Source organism: Antennarius striatus, chromosome 9 (assembly GCF_040054535.1).
Source record: "Antennarius striatus isolate MH-2024 chromosome 9, ASM4005453v1, whole genome shotgun sequence".
Taxonomy (NCBI): Eukaryota; Metazoa; Chordata; class Actinopteri; order Lophiiformes; family Antennariidae; genus Antennarius; species Antennarius striatus.
In genome coordinates this window covers 11,053,724-11,077,408 of record NC_090784.1, presented here as the reverse complement: position 1 = coordinate 11,077,408, position 23,685 = coordinate 11,053,724, and the positions used below count along the sequence as shown (strand labels likewise).

At 39.1% G+C, this 23,685-nt stretch overlaps 1 protein-coding gene across 1 annotated transcript; it reads right to left on the bottom strand.

Annotated features, from left to right (window-relative positions):
- Positions 1-18,720: 18,720 nt before the first annotated feature.
- Positions 18,721-23,304, bottom strand: irx1a (iroquois homeobox 1a). Its single transcript, XM_068323874.1, has 4 exons — positions 22,712-23,304; positions 20,307-21,447; positions 20,083-20,158; positions 18,721-19,206 (listed from the first exon to the last, which is right to left on the bottom strand). Exons 1-4 carry the CDS (start codon positions 22,952-22,954, stop codon positions 19,131-19,133), a joined length of 1,536 nt encoding a protein of 511 aa, XP_068179975.1. The 5' UTR covers positions 22,955-23,304; the 3' UTR covers positions 18,721-19,130.
- Between the last annotated feature and the right edge of the window lie 381 nt (positions 23,305-23,685).

The following is a 23,685-nucleotide window of genomic DNA, read 5'->3' as shown; positions in this document are numbered from 1 at the left end:
CACCCAATGTTTCATCTGTGAAGAACACCAGTGAGCCACAGCCTGTTTAACATAAACTTAGAGGTGTTGGATTTGTTTGGTGTCAGATCTAGTAAATAATTAGCTGACTCAGAACAATGTGGAGTTCAGACACTTAACCTTAAGGCTGCAATAACATAAAGACATTAAAAATAACGGCAGTAGCAGGGGGTTCAAGATTATTCTTAAAAAATATGATGGTAATGAATTGCTTGTTTATTTATGTATTGGTAAATCACAATCATAATTTATTCCTAGTCATGATGCCAAATTGAAGACATAAACAAATGAAATCAAAAGCATTTATATGGAGGATACAAAAAAATGTGGGTGACAACAGAGGAAAATGAGACACTTATTTATTATTTTACTGTACAATAGTTTCTTAATGTGCACCTCAATAGTTACTTAATGTTGCATACCCATGGAATAGAAAAAAACAATCATTACTTCAGAAAAGTGATCTACCAATTAAAGTAAATCCTATGACACAGCTTCACCCTTGGGGGTAAAATGAGTAAAGAGATAGGAATACTTCCCACTTCTTGCCAATAGCATGGTGACTTGCCTTTCTTATACAATTATTTTGCCACTTTCTTTTTAAAAATGATTTTCTTTATACCTCTATTTCATTCATGTTGCTAATATGTATACCTCCACCTAACCATCAATGTCTTAACTTTGCAGATTTACCATTTTCATCATATCATCAACCTCATCACTGTTACCAGTCATTGGCCACTTCAGGGCAGAAACCCTTTGTTCAAATCCCCTTGAAAAATTTAAACATCTAACACTCCTCACAGACCAGTTGTCACATATCATCTGCTGTAATAACTATTTTTACATCCCGCTTCAAAGTGGTGATGTATTGTAATTGACAGTGTTTATGTGTTTGTGTGTTAGTCCGTTCGTTCGGCCGTTCGTTAGTTTATTCGTTCGTTCGTTTGGTTGGTTGGTTGGTTCGTTTGTCCACCAAATATCTTAAGAAACGTTGCAGACAGAAAGATGTAACAAAAAACACATTACTCGGGCCGCAAAGGGGTTGAGAGTGAGATGATGACCTTGAGAAAAGTAGGTCATGGACAAATTGCAACTTTTGTACACTCAGGAACCGGATAGGATAGAAAGACAAGGGAGAAGGCCAATGTGAGTAAGACCCTAGATCAAACCTAGTGCTTTGATCTACCTATGCACTAGCTTTGATCTATGGTCTTACTCACACTGGCCTTCTCCATATGCACTAGTCTATGCACTAGTCAGGTACCACTTTCAGGGTACCCTGACCTACCCTGAAAGTAGGTCAGGGTAAGTTGCGGGATGTTGCAGTCTCTGACTGTCTTGTTCTTCGTGTCATTGAATTGTCTCTCCTGATATAACTATTAATGCCATCCTTGCTTGTGAACTCAAGTTACTGTGGGATTCCACCTGACACAGCTGAATCACAGCTGCTGAAGTTGATCGCAGCCACGAGACAATGTTTCTCAGTTTGCCAAGTGCATTGTGGCATGTCTCAGAGGTATCCAATGTGCCTTTGGTATGTGGGTCTATTTTTGATAGACATCATGTCAAGATCCAGACAGCAGATTAAGCTGAGCAGGATGTTAGACGCAAGAACAGCATAGAGAATTCAGTCAGTTTTCAAAAATAAAATAAAATAAAACATCGTGTGAAAGACTCCACATGGTATGTCATGTCAAAACAGAGTTAACAATGGTAAAAGTTTCATAATATGGCCAAGGAATGCAAACTTGGTGTTACATTCAAATATCTCATGAGCTTTTACAAGTCTGTAAAAACCTGTTTGAAGATTTTCTGTATTACTTACTATATTAATATACATTTGTCAAACAATGAATGATCTTCACTTTAGATCATACAGTGAAGCTGACTCTGATTTAACCTTGCTTTTGTAATGCCCATCTTGATGATATTAGTAGAAGGTCAGTAAATGCAGAGGCTTTTCAGTACGTTAATAGTTTATTGAAGCTTTTGGTCGTAAAAGGAGCCCTTTACAAGGCCCATCATCATTGGTATGTTTGACATCACAACCTTCACTGTTACCTCCCACTCTGTACCTGTGCATCATCGATAGAGTGATGGAAACTTCATCTCTTCAATCTTCAATCAGTGGTCACATGTCACATTTTATTTTGTTGTCTATTTCTACTCTGTTTGTCTTATCCATGGGATATAGCATCATACCATAGCTTTGTGTCAACTTGTATAAATTTTAATCATTTCCATTTAATTAAAATTATTCCATCTTAATTAGTGGTACATTTCCCACAGCTACATACAAATTTCATTAGATCAATGTTATCAAATAAATATTGTTGATGTGAATCTTTCCATCTCTTTATGGTTAACAAGTCACAGCAAGGAGTTACATTGTGTGCTTCTTCCACCAGTTCCAAATGGCAAGTTGGTGACTGCAAATAATCCAGTAGGTGTGAATGGTTATTTAGCTCTATGACTCAAACTTGTTATGAAGTCATAGATGCCACCAATAATTGTGCTATGGATAAGTGCTTAAAGATAATGGGTGGATTGATGGATGTGTGGATGGATAAATGGATGCATAGTTTTTAGTTTTGTTATTTGAATAAGAGCTCTCAGGAAGGGATAAAGACATGGTAGAAAGGGACAGTAGGAGAGGGAGAGCAGGAAAGAGTCACAGAAGGTGCAAGAACCAGATGAGAAAGTTGAAAGGTAGTCAAAACTGTGTAGTCACAAGGCCAAGCCAGCTGCACTTCTGCCTATAAAAATTCCAATTGCTTAAATTATATCACATTGCTATGTGGTGCAATGATATATTGTTTTCAAATGTGAATTCCTGAACTATGTGTTGCATTTATTTACATCTTAAATGTTATAAATGCTCATTATTTTTTTCATTATGTTTCTTCCAATCATACATCGATGTTCTTGCTGTGCAAAATTACTTTGCATAATGGACCAAGAGTATGACTGAAGGATGTAGGGGACAAAACATGTGTGTATGTGTGTTTATATATATATATATATATATATATATATATATATATATATATATATATATATATATATATATATATATATATATATATATATATATATATATATATATATATATATACTATATATGCACACACACACACACACAAACACACACACACACACACACACACACACACACACACACACACACACACACACACATCCACATTGATAGAGCCACAGAAAAGCAATGTGGTGTCCACATTTTTGACAAAAACAAATGCAGCAATTGCTGGAGAAGGTTATGAAGTATTTCTTCTATGCACATTTGCAATACCTATCATGAATTGCAGTTAGTGCCCTCAACCATTTCCTTTTGCGTGCTCCATCTTGTTCTAGTTTGGAAAACCTCTGAAAACCTATCTGCTTGCGCATGGAATGAACAAAGAACATGTTCAGAAGCTGCCATCCCTCTACGTATCCATCTTTAATGTACAGTAGATTAAATGGGCCTTAAATCTCAAATAAATTGCCTTTTCACTCAGTGGTGAAATCAGTCTGACTTGTCTTTACTAAACTAACTGTTGGTGATTATCGAGCACCACTGCTGAGATGGTGTGATCCAGGGCACAGAAATGACCCAGGAAAACCTCCCTTTTCTTGAAACCTAATGTTTGCACTCATTTAAGTGGGACCGTTGAAAGCGTACAGGAGACACTGGCCTATGTTTGTCTCTGTTCAGAGGATTGTGGTTAAGCTGAAGCTCATCTGGCAACCTTATGGGCTCCTCATCTTCTCTAATACTCCAGCTGCTCCCTCCTCCCTTTTTTCTCCTGCTATCTAACTTCTTTGTCGCCACTTTTCTTTTGTTTGGATTATTCTCTGTGATCTCGTGATTGTTTAAGCATGCTTTATTTTTATTAGTCTTTTCTCTTTTTTTCTTGCTTATGCTTTGCAGTATGCCAATATTCCTCCCCTTAAAATCCTATGTTCTTAATGTTCTCATCTCAGTTTTTGTGAAACCACTTTTTACACATGTTATTTGCGGGTATTTGCTGATGGCTGAGTTTTAACAGGTCTTTCATGTGTGTTTCGTGTGTAGCAAAAGCTGGAATGGGATGTACCTCAAGTAAATCAATTTCTCATTTGAATGAATCTGCTGAGTGCGTAGGTTCATGAGCAGGTTTTGTGGTTCATCTTCTGTCTTTTCTCCAGTCACAGTCACAGTTTGTTCCAAATGGTTCCCAGAGTTCCATGGCTGTAATGTATTTAGAGAAAAGAAGCACACTAGCATTTCTTATATATTTTAAACTGTTCTTAAACTGTTGTTACCCAAGGCCAATTCATTAGTTGTCAAATGTAATATTGACATCACAGTGCTAAACTTTTCTTTCTAAATCAATTTACCATTGGAGAAGGAACAAACTTTTGCTGAACGACACATCATTGTTCAATAAACACAACGTGTAATAATATGGTGTTGTAATGAATGTTACAGACTGCCTGACTCCTTGAAATTATTCGAATAAATCGTTTGTCAAATTTATTAGTTGATGAAATAACCCTGCTACTAATTCAATGCAGGAAAGCGCACAGAAAGTGAAGCAAACACTCCATCATTGAGTGTTTCCACTTTGAGCGTAATGTAAAGTTAGAAAACTGTGGTCGGGGTTTTAGAAAATCCTCTACACCTGTTTTCAACTTCACAGAACTGTTATTCAACTCATACAAAGATGTTTTTATATGGTAAATTGTCTTTTGTTTTATGATGAAGCTTTTTGAATTCAGCCAAAACTAAAATATTTGGGTTACAGTGGAAAAAAAATCTATTGCGAGACATAAACCAAAACTTAGGTCTTATTGCACATACGTAAACTTTGGCTGTGTAGCAGAATAACAACTTGTTTGTGTCACAAACAGATGACGTTGTTTGATGAGTCACTAATTTATTGAGTAGAAAGGAAATTTATTATTAATGATTGCTGTTCACACATATTCACTCTATTCTTTTGTTTTGTTTTGTATTACTACTGTTTGCTTCCAGTAATATTGGCATGGAAAACCATCTATCTTTTGACTAATGAATACAGAAAATAAACTCTCTAAATGTAATGATAGGACATTTTTTCACAAGCGTGTTCCTCATTAAAAAGAAAAAGTCTTACCCCTTGTGAATGAAAATCAGCTGTTCACCCATTGCCTGTCATAGGTCTTAATGTTGATATGAATGCTTTGTAAGATTTACAGGATATTAAGCAAGAAGCAGGCTGACAAAGAAATAAAGAAAAATAAAGTTGCCTTTGAAGAAGTTAAGGTTTTGAGAAAATAGTAGCACTTGAATGTCATTTACTTAACTATTAACTGATTTATTTATTTGTTTCTTTATTTATTAAGACGTTTTTTCAAACTCAGTGCTGTACTGCACACATCACACCAGGAAACAGAAATACACACACACACACACACACACACACACACACACACACACACACGCACACAAACACACACATATTAGGTGCAGCAGAAATGGCATCTTTGCGTTTTTATTTAGACTAATGTGTCATGGTCTCAGTTCCAGATTTCCCTCCTGTCCTCTGTATTCTGAATTCACTCCCACTGAATCCACTCATTCCTGTCACCTGTGTTGCAGCAGCCACCTGCTTTCCATCTCCAATCAGGCTCCACCTACTTATGATCTGCTCAGACCTCAGTTTGCTGCCAGATTGTCATCCTACTCTTCCACTTTCTTTGACTTCCGTGTAATTTTGCTCCTTTACTGGATTTTGCCTGGATTTTGTTTATCTGTTCCTTGCCTGATCTTCTGACATCCTGTTGAAGGATTTTGATTATTAAAACTATAAATGTGGAAGATGGACCCCTCCCAGTGTGTACTGCATATGGGTCTTAACCGCACCCACAACATAATGTTTATTTTTTTACCAGGAATCATTGGGGCAAAGCTGCTATTTTTCACAAGGCCAGTGTACCTTTGGGACTAGGTACACTGTACTCGTGTGTTAATGTTTGCAGTAATATGTGCACACATGTGGCTGGTACTGTAATGCATGTGTAATATTATAGTGCATTTTTATTTCTATATTTAACATTCAAAGACCCTGATAGTTAGCTTCTATATAGAAGTAATGAAGTATCAATATCAGGTTAATGTGGATATATTGTGTACTATTACACTCATGAAAAGGGTGCGTTTTACCATTCCTGTCATTTGTGAACCTATACAGAAACATCCAGTTGAGGGGGATCACAGAATGAGTTGTGGGCCTGAGCATTAGATAAACGTTTGGTTTCCCCCGTTGCCACCATCTATATTATGAAGAGCACACAGCACTTTAGAGTGTGCCAATTAACAACCCCAGCAGAGGCCGCCTCACAGGAGGGCCCCCCATAAAGTCTCACCCTATGGTGTAAGCCCTGCCACTTCGAAGTGTTTTATCCGGGGCAAGCCCATACACACTGTTAAACCGGCAGTTTTTTAAGCAGCCCAAGCATTGCAAACAAGCCCAGGAATTCATAAAGATTTTCTCAGCAAGTGCTTTCCCAAGGAAAGGGTCAGATGAGAGGAAGGAAACAGAGTGGGGAGCGAGGCAGTCAGGCCATCATGGGGGGGGTAGACCTTGCTCACAGTCAAGACCAAGCTGCTGTGCCTCCTGTCATCATCCCTCTTTTCATCCTGCTATCTCTCCATCTCTCCGTTCATTCATGAATGCATGAATCCCCTTCTGTTTTCCACGTGAAGAATCAAAGATTGCAAAGGCACACCGCTGTCCCCTAGATACTGTGTCTATATCTGTTATGTGAATGGTCCATGCAATGAGGGAGGCAACGCAGTTACTTCAGTGTAACTGGCACGTTAAAAAATGAAGACAGGAAAACTGCAAATAAAAGTTTTATTTATGATCAATTAAATATAAATAAAATTAAATACATATATTCATCAATGTTAAAAAATGCTCTAAAACATGATTGTGTCACACAGTCCAGTTACTTTCAGGGAAAATACCTCTGATTCAGGAAGTGCCCTCAGCTTTAGGTCCCCCTCCACAACAAGTGCTGAGGTGAGAAAGCACAACCTGGAGTGACAAAAGAAAAATATACAGAAATACACCCCACAGCACCAGGACAGCACTAACCCTCCCAGACAAACAAAGATTTGGATTATTACAGAAGACCTCTGCTCAGGTCAACACGAGGTCTCCCCAAGTATCAGAGCACTCAAGAACATTGTACAAGCACATATCATGCATCATATATTGAAATGTAGTGAGTGCAAAACACCGTCATTTTCTTAACGCACATCTGTGTGTGTGTGTGTGTGTGTGTGTGTGTGTGTGTGTGTGTGTGTGTGTGTGTGTGTGTGTGTGTGTGTGTGTGTGTGTGTGTGTGTGTGTGTGTGTGTGTGTGTGTGTGCGTGTGTGTGTGTGTGTGTGTGCGTGTGTGTGTGTCTGAGAAAGAGAGAGAGTGAGGTGACATTCACTAATATTTGACTCATTCTTTATAATCCATTGTGCAGGTCAACTAACCAGTTCCTACATTTTTGTGATAAATAATGTGTGTCTCGTACCAAATAAAATTTATCATCAGCAAAACTGTTTGCCATTGTTAAGTAAATGTCTTCAATGGGAGGAAAAAGGAACACACAGGAGGGGCTAAACCAGGAACCAAATTTTACTGTGTATGAAAACAATGAGGAGGTGCAGGCATGAAACCCATTTCAAGCCTTTCACCACCGTGCTTACCTTACAAGCAGATGTTTCACATAATGGCAGGATACAGGAAAGAATGAGGGATTGGGAGCAGGCTTAGTCTCACAACACTAACTAGGCACCAGTTCTCAGCTTTTCATCACATGAAGTAGTTGAAACTGATGAAGCTCATGATGTGATGGAAAATAAGTCCAAGGTATTCCACACGTCCAACTGATGCAGATTTACCGTATCTGCCTCCTACTCCAACAATGTGAACTGAAACCAAAACTTTAGCACATCTCTCCCATTGAGCAAGAAGCTGCGGTGCAGCTGCTGTTCCACCCGAGGAGCAGTGGAAGTGGTCCTGCTGTTTCAGGATGGCTCTCACTCACAGATACTGCTATTGGTGTCTCATCCACCAAACTGAGAGATTCAAAAACCGTGGGTAAGTTAAAAACTCATTTGGTCGCCAAGTTATCCAAAGGACAGATTCCAGCTCTTTTCATTGAGTGAAGTCAAGAGTGGTATATCATATTCAGCAAATGTGAGAGAATCATTCTGTCTACATTTAGTTAGGGAGATTAATTCATTGGCTGCCAGCCATTTTCATAGCAGAGATCCTCAGACTGCCAGTTGTTTTAGAGCATTTTGACGAACCTTTCAAGACTTGCAGAGCATTGTGTTTAATTTAAACACAATAAAACAAACAGAAAAAAAAGAAGACTCCCTTCTTTCATCAGAAAAAAAGAAAATTCTGTTTATAGGTATCATCAGTAGAACGTTTCATCAAAAACATCAATTTTTGACCAAAAACCTTCAAGCTCTTTGTGAAAAGCTGTGTCAAACAGAATAGTGACTTTGACGACAATGCTTTAGTGACACCTCAAATATATTTCTCTCTATAAAACAACAAATACAACACTGAGAAAGGGTGTTTGGTTGATAAATAATTATTAATTGGCAAATATATAAATATGTACAACATTAACATTTTATAAAAATATAGTTCTCCCTGAACTACCACAAAACATTCTCTGTACGAGTGTGAGCTGCCTGAATTTGTCCGACTTCTAGTTTTACAATTTCTTCTCTCATCTCCTCTTTTCTCCTATAATAGATGCCGACCTCTCAGCCAAAAAAGAGCACTTCTGCAACCCTTAGGGGATCAGTTTGTCACTATGCTAGTTTAACAGTCCCCTTACTAATGACAGCCAATGGGAATAGGTGTTTTGATGTTTACTCATGATGAAACAATACATGACACCCCCTGCCAGGCAAACTAACATGATGCCCCACTAACTAAGCCATACATTGCTTTTACACTGATTCACATCATCAGCAGTGAATGAGGTGACACTAATGGCAGATGCCCCACACACTAATAGATTTTTAGTCTGGTCTGACAAAAAAGAACTGTCTTTGTTTTATTCTAACTCAAACTTTACTTACTTGTTTTTTGGAGCATAGCTGGATTGAGGCAACTTAAAGACAAAAATTCAGCAGCCAAATTGAAAGCCCAGAAATCTCAGCCTCTGGAGAAGTGATTCCAGAGAAAGATTGTTCTGAAATTATGAAGGCAAAACTAATAAACAAGGGCCCAAGAAAAAAATTTATAAAATAATGTAATCAGCACTGTCTACCCTAGTTAAATGGCACTAATTTAAAATTAAAATATTTTACTTCTTTCTACAATTAAATATTTTATGAAGTTTTAGTTTTTAAATAAATCCGGAAAAAACCCTATATATGTAATGATCACAAAGAATTCAGAGGATGAAGGGAGTAACGCATTACATTTTAGGTACAAACAGGCAATTGTAAGTAAAATTTGAAGTTTTATTTATTAATGAACACACAACTGTGATTTAATACCTAATGTTTGACATAAGTCGGTTACACAGCACAGTTGCTTCACAGCCACACCGCTGGCAGCACAACACTGGCTCCTGAGAGCCTTTCAGCACCATGCCTCAATTAGCAGTTGGTAACCCGCCACAGTAGAGAGAGAGGATGGAAGGCATAGCCTTCAAAGGCAGTAATATTACATAGAAATACAACCCATGGCACCAAGGGTATTACTATATCCAAATCATTCAGGAATATGTTTATCAGGAAAATAATGCTCATCAATTCAACTTCCTATTTACATATTCAGTTGTTGTTTTTTTATTGTTAAATTGTGTGGCAAGTTGAAAATATTAAAAACAGAAGATATTCGCTGTAAAATATTCACTTGTAACATGTTTCCATCTATACTGGAACATTTAACCAAAAACACAATGCTTTTTTTATTTTTTAACCTGGTATCTAACCAGGGCTCAAAGTGTCAGTCTTGCATTAGATCCCCACTGACTGCCTCTCTGTGATTCAGGTGCATCACACATTTAAAGTGTTTCATGCAGTCCAATAAATATTGTCATTAAACACAATCCAGACAAGGATCATATTTCCCTTAAAAAACATATCTGACGTTGCAAACGTAACTCGACTCCGGATGAGCAGATGAAGATGGATGGATGGATGGATGGATGGATGGATGGATGGATGGATGGATGGATGGACAAATATGCAGTCTTGAAGACAGGGCTGTTGGAAGAAGAGCAAATATGAAGGGGAAGACCTGCTGTGAACTTGAAAGTTAGGATCCCTCCCTCCCCAGTCATCCAAGCCACTTTTGCCCCTGCCTGCCACTAACCAGCGGCTGGCATTTGAACAGCTTTGATACATATTTTAAAAGTTGCAGCTCATCTGGTCTGTACTAATCTTCGTTAAAAGGTGAAGTAGCATATATGATTTTTTCCCCCCACCTGCATAGAGGCCCAACAGTTTATGCTGCAAATTGCTGGGATGGAAAGACACACATCTGAGCATCGATGGACAGATTTATGAATTCTAAATTTTGACAGATATTCACACATTTCCAGATTAAACTAATAAATCTTACTTTTCCAGTCATACAACCATGTCCTAAAGGATAGTATTCTTATACCTAAGCTATGATCTAGAACATAGCTGGACAATAATTTTATGTAGTCAGTTTTTGGCTCTTCGCCAGTTGATGAAGAATTGAAATCAGAAATGTTCTAAACCAGAAAATTGCGCATACGACTAGAGAGATAGCAATTACTGTGTTCCACCAGTGAGACAAACGTTCCTCATTAAAAGAATGAGCTCAGTATTCATTCTGACAATGATGAGACACGGGCCATGAACTAACTGAAAGGTGCACTGGATGATCAAACCATGAGAATGTGTGTTTGGTGCATGCATGGTTGAACACAAACTGCACACACGTGTATTTATCAAAGTTCAAACATGTGTGTAATGTGAATGCTTAGAGTATACACAGTGAATCTATATCTAAATGACCACATGTATTTACACATATGCATGTATGCAGTAGCAGCTGAGGGCCCATTGTCATTGTTCCTGTAGACTAAAGCTGAGATAACAGTAGAAACTGAGCTGACCACATGCTAGACAGTATTGGCCACAGATGTGCCCAGACACATCACAGAGAAAATGTGATGGCATTTCCTCAAGATGTGGATGTGTATTTTTAAACTTTGATGTGAACATGATTTGCCATGGAAAAATGCTTTGTTCGTGTTATTCACATGGTCTCAATAACAGCGCTCATACATATTGTATGGCTATGCAAGACTTTCTTTGTCTGTCTGTTGATCTCAGGACATTTAGCAGCAAGCAGAACGAGCCATCTGGTAAAGAAAACAGTGCACGTTGTTGAATATTACTTTGACGGCAACATGAATTGCGTGTCAGTGGATGAGATTGTTTGGTATCATGACTGCAGTAACACTATGTGATATTCTTTTCTTTGAGGTCAAGTGTGGCCACAAGGCCTTTGTGCCAATTCCTCTTTGAATGCATTAGCCAAGCAGTTAAAACGCAGAATGTGATTTAATGAAATTTAATCAAACAAACATGAACATCTAAAGGCTGTCATATAGTTGCAGCATCATAGGTTTGTACGGATTAATAATTTTGTCATTCAGTCAATTTTAATGTTCTGTTATTGTTTTTTTTTTCCTCACCGAGAATCATTTTGTGACAAATACTGAACATTCTCTTCTGCAAAAGATTGCCTTGATAAATTGATTGACTAATTTATAAGGTATATATCTGATTTGTATCATTGCAATTTTCAGTCATTTCTCATTTATTATTTTGTGGATCCAAAATTTTGAAACCAACACTGTCTTCCATATAAATAATTTGTGAACTAACATCACAATTTTTATTATAATAGGTCCTGATCTTGACATAATTTGCATGGCAAACAGTAACACCACTCTAGTGCTTGTTACAGTGCATGGCCTTGCCGTTAATACTTCGCGTAACTATCTTCTGTTGAAACTCTCGGCATTCTACACCATGTGGCTAGGTTAACATTACATGAGGTACTTTATGGGGGACCGGCAAGCGTGAAGAAAGAGCCTCCAGTTCAAGCCAAGGGGAAAAGTATCACTGCAAGTTAGTCTGGTTGTTGACTGGTCCACTCTGTACAGTTCAGGTTTGCGTGAGTGTGAAGTGATAGTTCCAACACATTGTATTCTTGTTCTACTCTTCTTCTGTTTCAGCATCGGTAGGTGATCCACCATTGGATGTACTGGCTACCGTAGGCTAGGTGACAGCTTCTGACATTGTAATTGTTGGCTTTAGGCAAGGGTATCGGGGTGTAATACATCTTATGTTTCCTTTCAGTAGAAATTATTGATAACTTGAGCTGAGAGGTGGTGTCGGTATCACTAACCCGTTCTGACCAAGTCTTGATTGATGACAGTAATTTAGATTTACACGCGTGTACTTAAACAAGAGTTAAAATGATCAGAAATCATCATATCAGCAAATATTTGGTACAAGTGTCAATAGATAAACTTTTAATTTAGAACTTTTATTCTGAAGATAATTTAATAGTAGCCCAAATGTTAAAACTCAAAACATGCACCTTCATAATATGTGCACTCAGTAAATGCTGAATGGTAAATGGACTGGAAATACCAAAGAAAACTTTTCTTTATGCTGTTTAAGGTGATTTAAACATAAATTGATGTGGGAAGAATAAGTCAGTACAATAATGTCAAGGTCAGTGACTATATTTTGACTTATTTGGGCTTTTATTATAAACATAAAATTGATGATAATAATAATACTACTAATACTACTACTACTACTACTACTACTACTACTACTACTACTACTAGTAATAATAGTAATAATAATAACAATAGCAATAATTAATACTAATTAGTATTTCATTATTATTATTATTATTATTATTATTATTATTATTATTATTAAAACATTAAACCATTATTAAAAACATTACAACAACAACAACAACAACAAATAATAAAGAATTGTTCCTTGCAGAAAAAAAGAGCTGGACACAGAGAAAACATTCCATGTTAGCATGGCCAATGATGGTGAGTTGCATTTGATATCACCTTCTGCACTGCACATGTGCTGTAAGCCTTCATTGAGGGACAAACAGAAAGAGAGGAGAGAGAGAGAGAGCAGCATCCTCTCCTAAATGGAAATTCCTGTGCTTCAGCCACAGCTGCAGTATGACACTTCAGATGGCTGTGCTTCCCTTTGTACAGCCCCCTGGAATTAACCCAAACCACAATGGCATCACATCAGAAAAGACGGCAGGAAAATCAGACTTTATTATCTGTTACTGTAGCAATATCATTGCAGGGAGAGAAAGGGGGCACAAAGCCTTTGGTTTCTCTGCCATGTCAACCTGTATTTTATTATTAAAAATGCACACATACACACATAGCGAGACACACTCTTTTACCCACAACTGTCTTCAAAGTGTTGGCTAAACCTCTGTTATGATACCTCTGCTGGCTTGGCATTGCACTGGAATGTAAACAGTGGTGCACTTAACATTTCCCTTTTCTTATTGCTCTAATTTTTGAGGCAATAAAAACAGTAATCGTGAACAGATTGCTGGCATAAACAGGTAATCTGTTACATACAACATATTACATTGAATTCGGTGCAGCATATATAATGTCAAGCTGAAGTGATGCTAAATCCTGCACTGAAGAAACTGCATTCATCAAGAACCAGGAAGAAAAGTTTCTGCTAAAAAAGAAAAGCATTGCAGAGAGTAAAACTTTCCATCACGTCGTGATAGGGGAGGGGATTCACTTCAAAGGGATCTCCACAACTAGCGCTGTCTGTCTAATTTGCGTCTCCAAACACATGCCAACTGTAAAAAAAACAACAAAAAAAAACAATTTTGAGTAGTCTATAATTACATTGAGAGAATGAATGACTATAAATACCCCATCATTACTAGTCCTTTTCGAAGAACATGATCCATACTGAAGGATAATTAAGGCAAAATATTTCTGAATCGTCACACAGGCTGTGTGTACGTGCATGGTTTTGCTGCTGTGTGTTCATTGTGTGTGAATATGTATGTCAAGAGACAATGAACAGAGGTATTGTGAGTGTGTCTGTGGGTGGGGTGGTGGGGTTGGGGGTCATGTGTCATTCCTGTCTAAATATAGTCATGTGTTCAGTTGGAGCTTCATGTATGAATACTTCCAGAGAACTCTTTAAACTCTTTTAATTGGTGTGTGTGTGTGTGTGTGTGTGTGTGTGTGTGTGTGTGTGTGTGTGTGTGTGTGTGTGTGTGTGTGTGTGTGTGTGTGTGTGTGTGTGTGTGTGTGTGTGTGTGTATGTGTGCGTGCGCGCGCGCTCGCGAGCACATGCACTGACACAAAAGAACACTACACACGAGAACACTACTGTGTGTATTGGACTATCAGTGCCCTCAGAACAACAGCAGATACATGGACGTAACTTTGATCAACAAACATGTTGCAAACAAGATGATGATAATGAACCTCCATGTTCAGTGGAAGTTCCTTAAAATAGAGCAATTCAACTAGGATATATCAGATTTGAGGGTAATATTTCTAGATTAGGCCAGCTAATTAGTGCCCCAATATTTGGCACAGTGCTTTGACTTAGATCCAAATAGGCATATTGTTCTCACTGCAGAGAAGTGGAAGAGCTTTTCTGTGTTCTTTCCTCAGAGTCAGAAAGAATGTTGAAATGAAATAGAGTAAAACTTTACTTAACTGCTGTCCCTGCCTTGATTTCTAAAAAAAAACCAAAAACTCTTTCTTTCCTGATCAAAACATTAAAATGTCGCTTTGCATGGCCAGAATTAAAGAAAACCAGGCAAAGATGAGTGAAAGCACACTTTTAACAGGATATCTGTTACACAGGCTGGGGTTTTGAGTCAGCAAGGGTCTGCACGAGTTTCTGAATTGTTGTGAGTTGTTGCTGAACGAGGAGCGAGTCAGTCAGGCAGCCTGTTGTCAGGCAAGTACCAGAACTGTTATTATTTGTGTTTGAATGTAACCGTGCCGGGAGCCATCCTCCCTCCCTCCATTTTCCCTTTTTCCAACCGAATCCTCTAACCTCTTCCTGTGCAAGAATCACTCCTTAAAGCAGCCTATCGCTCAGTGAATGAAAAGCCTGTGACCAAGACATCCGTCCCTTTCACTGCCATTGTGTCAATGAAACAAGGAGCAGGAGGAAAGTAGTCAGCTAAACATGGCAGGGTTCGATGTTGGCCTTGCAGTGGCTGCTGCTTGCAGGCTCCAGTGACTTGTTGTTCCTCGTTGTTGTGTATTTCCCCGAGATGGGGCCGGGGCCAGGGGACAGCTTTTGTGTCGTTGTCCGACTAGCGCTGCACACATGAGACTAGATAAATGGATTAGAGGGGCACAGATATGTGTGAGCATCTTTGAGAAAAGACAACAGAGATGTTGAAGGGGAGTGGAGGTTACAAGAGGAGGGTGAAAGGAAAGGAAGAAGCAGAGACATTTGTGTTGTTGGACTACACGGGGTCGAATCTGTTGTAAGAATATCCTGCTTCTGTCAAAAAAGACAAGACAGTGATAAACTTTCCTCTCCATGCAGTCACTTTCTTCTCCCTCACTGTCGCTTTCACTAACATGCATACACACAGACACACAGACACACAGACACAGACACACAGACACACACACACACACACACACACACACACACACACACACACACACTGTCACAACGCACAGTTCACCACTAAAATGAATGGATTGCCACAGTGTGACACGTCTCGTTTGCAGAGGGGGAGATGGTTCTTGTTCACCAACAAAAGACTGTGGTAATATGGGGGGGCCAGAGTCTGCAACAGAATGCTAAATTGTTTTAGGGTCAACAATTTATTGTCTTTGAATGGGCCACAATTTCCATATCTCCTGAGAGGTTATTAGCATTTATTGCTCAGATGAAAATTTAAAAAAAATGTTCTCTAGGTTTTGCAAAACTTAAAGCCTCTTTAAGGTTGCTGCAAATAGCTGATGATTATTTTACATTCTTTTTTTGTCTTTCTTTTTTTTTCTATCTTGCTTTTTTCTTTCATCTTAGCTATTTTTTAAAAAAATTTGAATTCTATTATATCTATAGCATTACGGTGCAATTACCGTAATATAAGCATTTTTAACATATATGACAATGGTCTCAGTATTTAAAGAGACAATATAAAATATTTACATTTGTAATCCCGAAGAGCATTACTCCTTAGCTCTTTACCTTTAATTCATCTTATCTATTCTTCGATCGTTTTAATTTCATGGTCTTTATTTGCTTTCCCCCTCCCTGCATCATGGCCCATGGCACGTAGGGAAGAAATAGCTGCAACTGACAGCCTAATTATCAGCTCCAACTCTGCTCATTACCCATTAGACGATCCACTGTACATCCACTTACTAAATGAATAATTTTGTATAGATTATGGCAACAAAATATTATGGCCTGCAGCTAACGCCTTTGCACTAACCTCATGCTGTTTCGGTACAAAGAAAATAAATGAGAGGTTATTTAATTTTAGCCCCAAAAGCCAGCTCAAGAGAGGATGTCATTTGCAAAGGGAGGGAGGGAAAGAGGGGAATATGAAAATTACACACCTGCCTTTTTCCATCGCAACATTAGACTCACCATCGCTAGGCAGTTTTGTTTTGTTTTTTGCCTAGGATAAACTGACAAGTGCCTGCTCGGACTTCACGTGGAGAAATAAACCTGCCCTTCTCATTGAACTGTGTATGGATCTATACTTTCTCCTTTCACCTTTATCAGTTGGTGTTAAAATATAAACAAGCAGTGAAAAAAGGAATAAAAATGAACACTCAGTTCCTGCTGGTGCTGACTCTCATTAGAACTCTTTTTTTCCCCCTGCTCTGGTGTTCCTGAATTAACACTTTTTATTCTTATGACGTAAGCTCCTTGCAGTGTAAATCAAGTTTCTGTTTTAACTGCATCTTATGACGCTCTTGTAATGTAGGTGAACTGGTTAAGGCACAATGACCCCGCTCCGGTTAACAAAACCTTCAGTAACCTTTGTTAATTTTTCCTCCACTGCGTGACTGTGAAGCCAGTGGCCATTTAAGTGACATATTTATGCTTGAAGACGCCCACCCCCCCTACCCCCCCACGTCACACAGATATGGTCTAGTCAACGTTTACCAAGCGTTTAAAAAGAGAAGGGGAAAGAAAAATAAATCACTTTTGGCCTTTTGCACCTTTGCTGTAATGTGTTAGACTTGTGCAATTATTAATTACTTGATTTGGAGGCTATACGGTCTGTTCAACATTTAAACCAAACAATAATATTGTAATTAGATATCGAAAAATGTAACATCAATTTAATCCTAAACGAACAATATTTTTTTCTTATATTATCAAGTTTATATGAAAGCAGAGGTGTCATAGTCAACAAAGCCTAAATAATCTATTTCTAGTTTTGCATTTTCAAGTTTTATATATTGTCTAGAATGTGTATAAGGATGATACATGTAGGTGAACGTGGTTTAAATCAAACTGTAAATTACTGAGCTTTATGTGTAATAATCCCCTTCATAGCCTGTAAGTGTTTCAATGTGATTTATGACTCTTGAGGAGAGCTGTGTCGAGCTCAGACGACATATGACTCGCCTATAGAGGTCGCTGTGATATTGCAAAATACGGTGGACGTCCATAAGTCATCCACAGGTTCAGGCTATTCAAATAATTCGCCCTCTGGAACATCTCACTTCACAGCTTACTGTCATTTCCAAAGCCCGAACTAAATCAACGAGCCTCTTCTCTAATTATAGTTAAACAATGTACAGTATAGTTAAGCACCATATAAATATATATATAAAGAGTGGGTTTCACTCTTTTCTTTTCTTTTTTTTTTTAACTTACCGTCAAGGAAAAAAGCTCAAATGTAATGCCCCCCACCTCCACCAACCTAATTATTGGCCTTTCCTTTAACTATGTTAAACCCCATTAGGCTTTTGTGGTAAATCAATATTTATTTTTGGTCAACGATTGAGGAGCAAAGAAGCTGCTTTTATAGGGTAATGATGACTATCAGCCTCGGAACAGACAGGACCTCAAATACTGACCCTGCTCCACACGGCCGACAATGTCAACTAGCTCCTCCCTCCCCCTAAAAAAATCAACAAAAACCCAGAAAATATTAATAATTTATCTTTGAATCGACTTCTCTCTCTGACAGATTAGATTTTAACCATTTGATTTTGTTTGGAGAGGGCGTTCCCATATTATTACTTAATGACCTTCCCAGCTGCTCCTGTCCATTTTCTGTCACCAGCAACCATCTGGACACTTATTAGCACCTCAATACATCCACGCTGCTTTCTTTCCTAACTTGAATAAAATTAAGCTTGCATGCACACTGCCAATATATTTTTTCTCTCATCCCCTCGCTTCTTGAAATCTGTATTACTGTAGGGCTTGTTTTTGAAAAAACAACAGTAATAATTATTATTCACCAAAGCCTAAATAATAATTTCTGGTTTTACATTATTATTATTTATTTTATTTTTTTAAATTATTATTATGTGTATACAAAAAAGAAATGTAGGCTGAGGATTCTCTTGGCTTTTCTCTATAATTTCATTTAGTTTATTAGGCAAAATATACGATCTGGACAAATTCCTTCAACGCTTCATATTTACAAATTTAAATCACTTGGTATTTACACTAAAGAAAAGACACCAAAAACACAAGATAGAGAAAAAAAACAATAATAATAATATTATTATTAATAATAATAACAATAATAAAGTAAAAAGACTACCAAAATGTCCCAGTCTATCTGGGCAAACTGGATAGAGGGAGAGTAACATTATAGGCGCGATTATAGGCTACACAACAATAGAGGAAGTAATCCATCCATCCACAGGATATTACCAAATTACGCCATTTGTTCTGTACCGACAGAATGCTACGCTGCATTATTAGTTCTCATTGTCCTTTTTCAGGGAGTGTAAAGTCTTTTTTCTATTTTTCTTTTCATTTTAAGCATGAAAAAAAATGTCTTGATCAAGCCGAGGAGAGAGCAGTGAGGACCCGTTGCGTGGCGTCTTGTGGACTCCTGGCGCTGGAAAGGAGAGAGGATCTGGATAACGGATAATAAAGAAAGGTAGATAAATACCCCTTCGTGTTTGGACAGCGGACTTCAAAATACAACTCAGATTTCTGTGCAGCTATATTTTGAAACAGTGTCCTCCTGTTGTTGTTTTTATAACAACAACAACAGTAATAATAATAATAATAATAATAATAATAATAATAATAATAATAATAATAATTTGCTGAATTCAAATATTTATTTTACACCCTGCAATGATTTTACCAGGTGGAAATACAACATTTCTGTATCGTTCCTGTAACTCAGCCAGACACCGTCTTACTATTTTATAATGCTTGAAACAAAGATAAACTTTCTTTTCCCCCCTCTTTCTGTGAGAGCGCTCCCCTGGGCTCCGAGTCTCCCAGGGGTCTTTAGGAAAAGCACACCGCCCAGACTGAGCCCGTTTTACTCGGTGACTTGATAAGTAGCAACCCTCTCCCCAGAGGGGACGAATTAAAGGGGGTGTGGGATGGGAGTCAAGACCTCTGTCATCCACAAAACAAACAGTGCTTTATTTATCTCTGTTTATTTATTTTTTAAACATTAATATTTTGCTTTATTTAGAAAAATGTAACGAAAAATCCAGCAGAAAAGTAAGATTGATTCGCTCCACTGGAATGTTAGTTGGCTATATTGATATTGTCCTGTTGTATAATTTCAGAAATTAAAATTATAATCCTCACTCTTATGTCCATGCTTAAGTTATCTTATTTTAATTACTGCTGTCATTAATATTCCTGGAAAAATAACGTCCGTATATACAGTATTTTAATGTAATCATTACTACACTGATGACTCGATGTGATGCTGGCATGTGTTTTCAACAGTCATGGAAAGCAGGACATGAAGAACTGGTCTCACCTGTCATGGATGGGTCGAAAGGAAGACTTCAGGGTCTGTGTTGGAGGTGAATCAGACCTTACACCATTTTCATGGTCTGAATGGGAAATAACCAAAAAAAAAAAAAAAAACAACAACACTTTTGAGCACACGCATCTTGGCTTATTCTTTTGCCAAAATTATTCATTGGATTCATGTGTAATAGCATGCGAGTTACATTTTTTACGCGTGCACTTTTGTCCTACCTATGTGCTTCGGACTGTGCGTCTCTGGCAGTGCCTTGCTGTCGTTGCTGAGCGCTGCTGCAGCCGCTACGGGCGACACCACCACTGAGGCGGGCTGCTGCTGCTGCTGCTGCTGCTGCTGCTGCTGCTGCTGCTGCTGTTGCTGTTGCTGCTGCTGGGTCGGCAAGTGGTGGTTGTGTTGATGATGGTGATGATGGTGCTGGTTTACTCCCAGAAACGACCTCACGTTCAGCAAGGAGTTCTGACCTAGGAAAGCCCCGTTTGTCCAGTTGTGGAACTTTCCAATCTGGCATGTGTACAGTCCGTGGCTGGGGAGGAAGGCCGGATGCGTCTGGATCTGATGGTGGGGCGCTGATGAGTGAGTGGTGGCCGTCGGGGCGCAAGGGGACGTGGGTTTCTGAGATGAGCTGTCGGGACTGGTAGCAGTTTCTGCTAAAGACCAGATTTTAGGTTTGTTGTTAGACGGCAGGGGAAAACCGGGTCTGTCCGGGGACAAAACTCTTGTGGTGTTATTATTGCCGTCCGAGCTCTCTTTACTCCCTGGGTGAACTTGAATTGTGCTTTTCGATTTCTCAAAGGCCTCATGGGCCTGCAGAGCGAAAGTCCGTCTTCTCTCCAGGCTGTCTAACTCTCCGCTCACGCTGACACCCCCTCTGTGATCCCTGCTCCCCTCCGTCGACTTATCGTCATCGTCCTCGTTACTTTGATCCCCGTCGTTGTCGTCGATTTTGTCTATATCTATGCTCTCCAAATCGATCTCCTCCTCGTCTTCGTTTTTCTCCGCCTCGTCCCCGCTGCCGAATAAGTTCCCGTCCTCTTCGTCTTTGCTCCTGCTCCCCCAGGTCACCTTGTTCTCCTTCTTGAGTCTCCTCCTGGCGTTGGCGAACCAAGTGGAGACCTGCGTCAGTGTCATTTTGGTGATGATGGCCAGCATGATTTTCTCCCCCTTGGTCGGATAGGGATTCTTCCTGTGCTCGTTGAGCCAGGCTTTCAGGGTGCTGGTGCTCTCCCGGGTGGCGTTCTTCGGCCTGGCCGGGTCCCCGTACTGGAACTGGCCGTATGGATAGAAGGCCGGAGAGGTATGCGCTGCGAAGCTGGCTGGGTGAACACCGGGACTGTCCTTCAGCTCATACTGGGATCCCTTCAAAACAAACGGTGACGTTTTATAACAGCAGGACGCTAAGAAAGCGCGATCGATTATTTATTATTATGATTATTATTATTTAAGAGTTTTCATTATGTAGCTTACATTATTTACAGTCCAAACAAGTGAGAGTGACCTCTTTTGAAAACATCAGCGCAGCAGCTGCACCTGACTCTCAGCTTTCCATAAATATGACTGCAAATTACCGCATACTATAAAATTACACTCCAAGTCAGGTGCATTTTGCGACTTTTCCCTAACATGATAGGCGAATAGTGGAAAGCGTGAAGTCAACAGGATGAGAAAAAAAGTTCGCAGCGTCATATGTGGCATGTAGTTTGTCAACTTTCACATGAACCTGTCAAACTCGCCTCCACACTCCTCAAGAGTGTCAAAGTACAATTTGGAGGCCCAAGTTAGGACATTTTCCCAGAAAGCCAAATCTGGGCCTAGTTTGTGCCGATTTTAATCATCTGCCTCACGAATGTCTGCTCTGGGAAAAAAAACAACCAACCCCATCGATCGGTGCAGGCTATATGCATGCTGGTTGGAGTTGGATAATTGCTCTTTTTTGTGGTTTCAGGATAAAAGTCAGTACCAACATTAAAACAATACGTGTCAATTATTATCACCAGACCTATTTTAGTATAACGACTACGCTATCTGACAATTCTTTATAGATATATTGGTCAAATCCACAAGGCATTCACCCACGACAGAATAGTGACAAATCCAAGCCGACACGATTAATCACATGGTTGTATATTTCTGAAACAAAGCTACTGGCATAGCAACTTGTTGTTTTTTTTAATCGTGGAAAAATAATATGAGAAAGGATTAAAATCTTATTCACGCTGAATCGCAGATCTATTGCATTGTTTATTTCCGTGAAAATATATAATTCAATCGAATAAGACTTAATAGCCGTATGTCAATTATATATTTTTGTTTACATGCTTTTCTTTAGGGGAAAATAAATAATTCGGGTCCAATTGTTGTTTGCAGCCGCATGCCAAACTTTTCTCAGTTGTAACTCAGCCAAACATGGCACTGCTGTGTGAAAACTCCAGCAAATAAGTAACACATTTTTCGTGATTGATATTTAACAAAAAAAAAACACACCTAAATATCCATTGCCCTACGTTTTAATTTGTATTTGTTGCCATTTTCTCAGTCTTTCAATTTTTTTTTTCTACAGACAGCGGCGAGTAAACAGTAGTTATTGCACCCCTAAGCAGAAACGAAAAAACACTATTCTTACCATTTGTGAGAAAAGCGCCAAGTCCGCGCTGGTATATGGTAAAAAAGCGCTGTAGTTGTGCGCGTACGGGTTGGCGTACATGCCCAATACTGACGTGACCGCCGCTGCGGTGGCGGACGGACTTCCACCGATTTCGTTGCTCCCTCCGCGGGATGAAGGCGAAAGCACCCCGGCTCTGTCGCTCCCGTACACAGCCTGGGAGGCACTTAGATACTGCGGGTAGCCTAGCTGGGGGAAAGACATCTCCACCGACGAACTGTCGCGCTGTTATACTCGTCCGACAAGACTATGCGAACAAAAAGTGTGTGTGCAAAAGTAAAAAGAAAAAAAAAAAAAAAAAAGAACCAGGAGGAGTAAAAGGGAAGACTTTTAAGCCAAAGTCAGTGTTACAACAGACATTCAATGGTTTGCAGTCAAAACAACCCGCACTTAAATCTCTGCTTCCTCTCTTTTCTTGGGCAAAGTCCGCTGGATGCGATCTGATCAACAATTGAGCTCCGACTGACGAGCCTGGCCCTGAGGTCTCCAGGCTGATCTCTCAGATACAATTTGAAGTTGATGCTTTGATTGGCATCCCCTACTTGAGCCTGTAAGCTCCTCCTCGTTCAGAGCAATGTGGATAATGTGAATATGGAGTGAGCACATTGGCTGGGGCCTCTCTCTCACTTCCCCTCGCTCTCTCCCTTTCTCTCCCTGTCTCCCCGACTCTCTCCCTCAGTGTTTGGACTTATTGTATGTTAAATGTTCAAGCATTAGAGTCCATTCACCGAAGACTTTGATTGTTGTATGACAACCTGTCTACACGATTTTACAGCTGTCCGACACAGGGGGAAGTAAACCCGTCACAAGAAGGAACTTATTTTGAATAGATTTAAATAGTAATTATAGGGAAACGCAACAAATTAGAATTTGGTATCGTGGCCATGTGGTGCTTTTACTGACAAATTTACTTTGAAAGTTTCGATCTACATGTT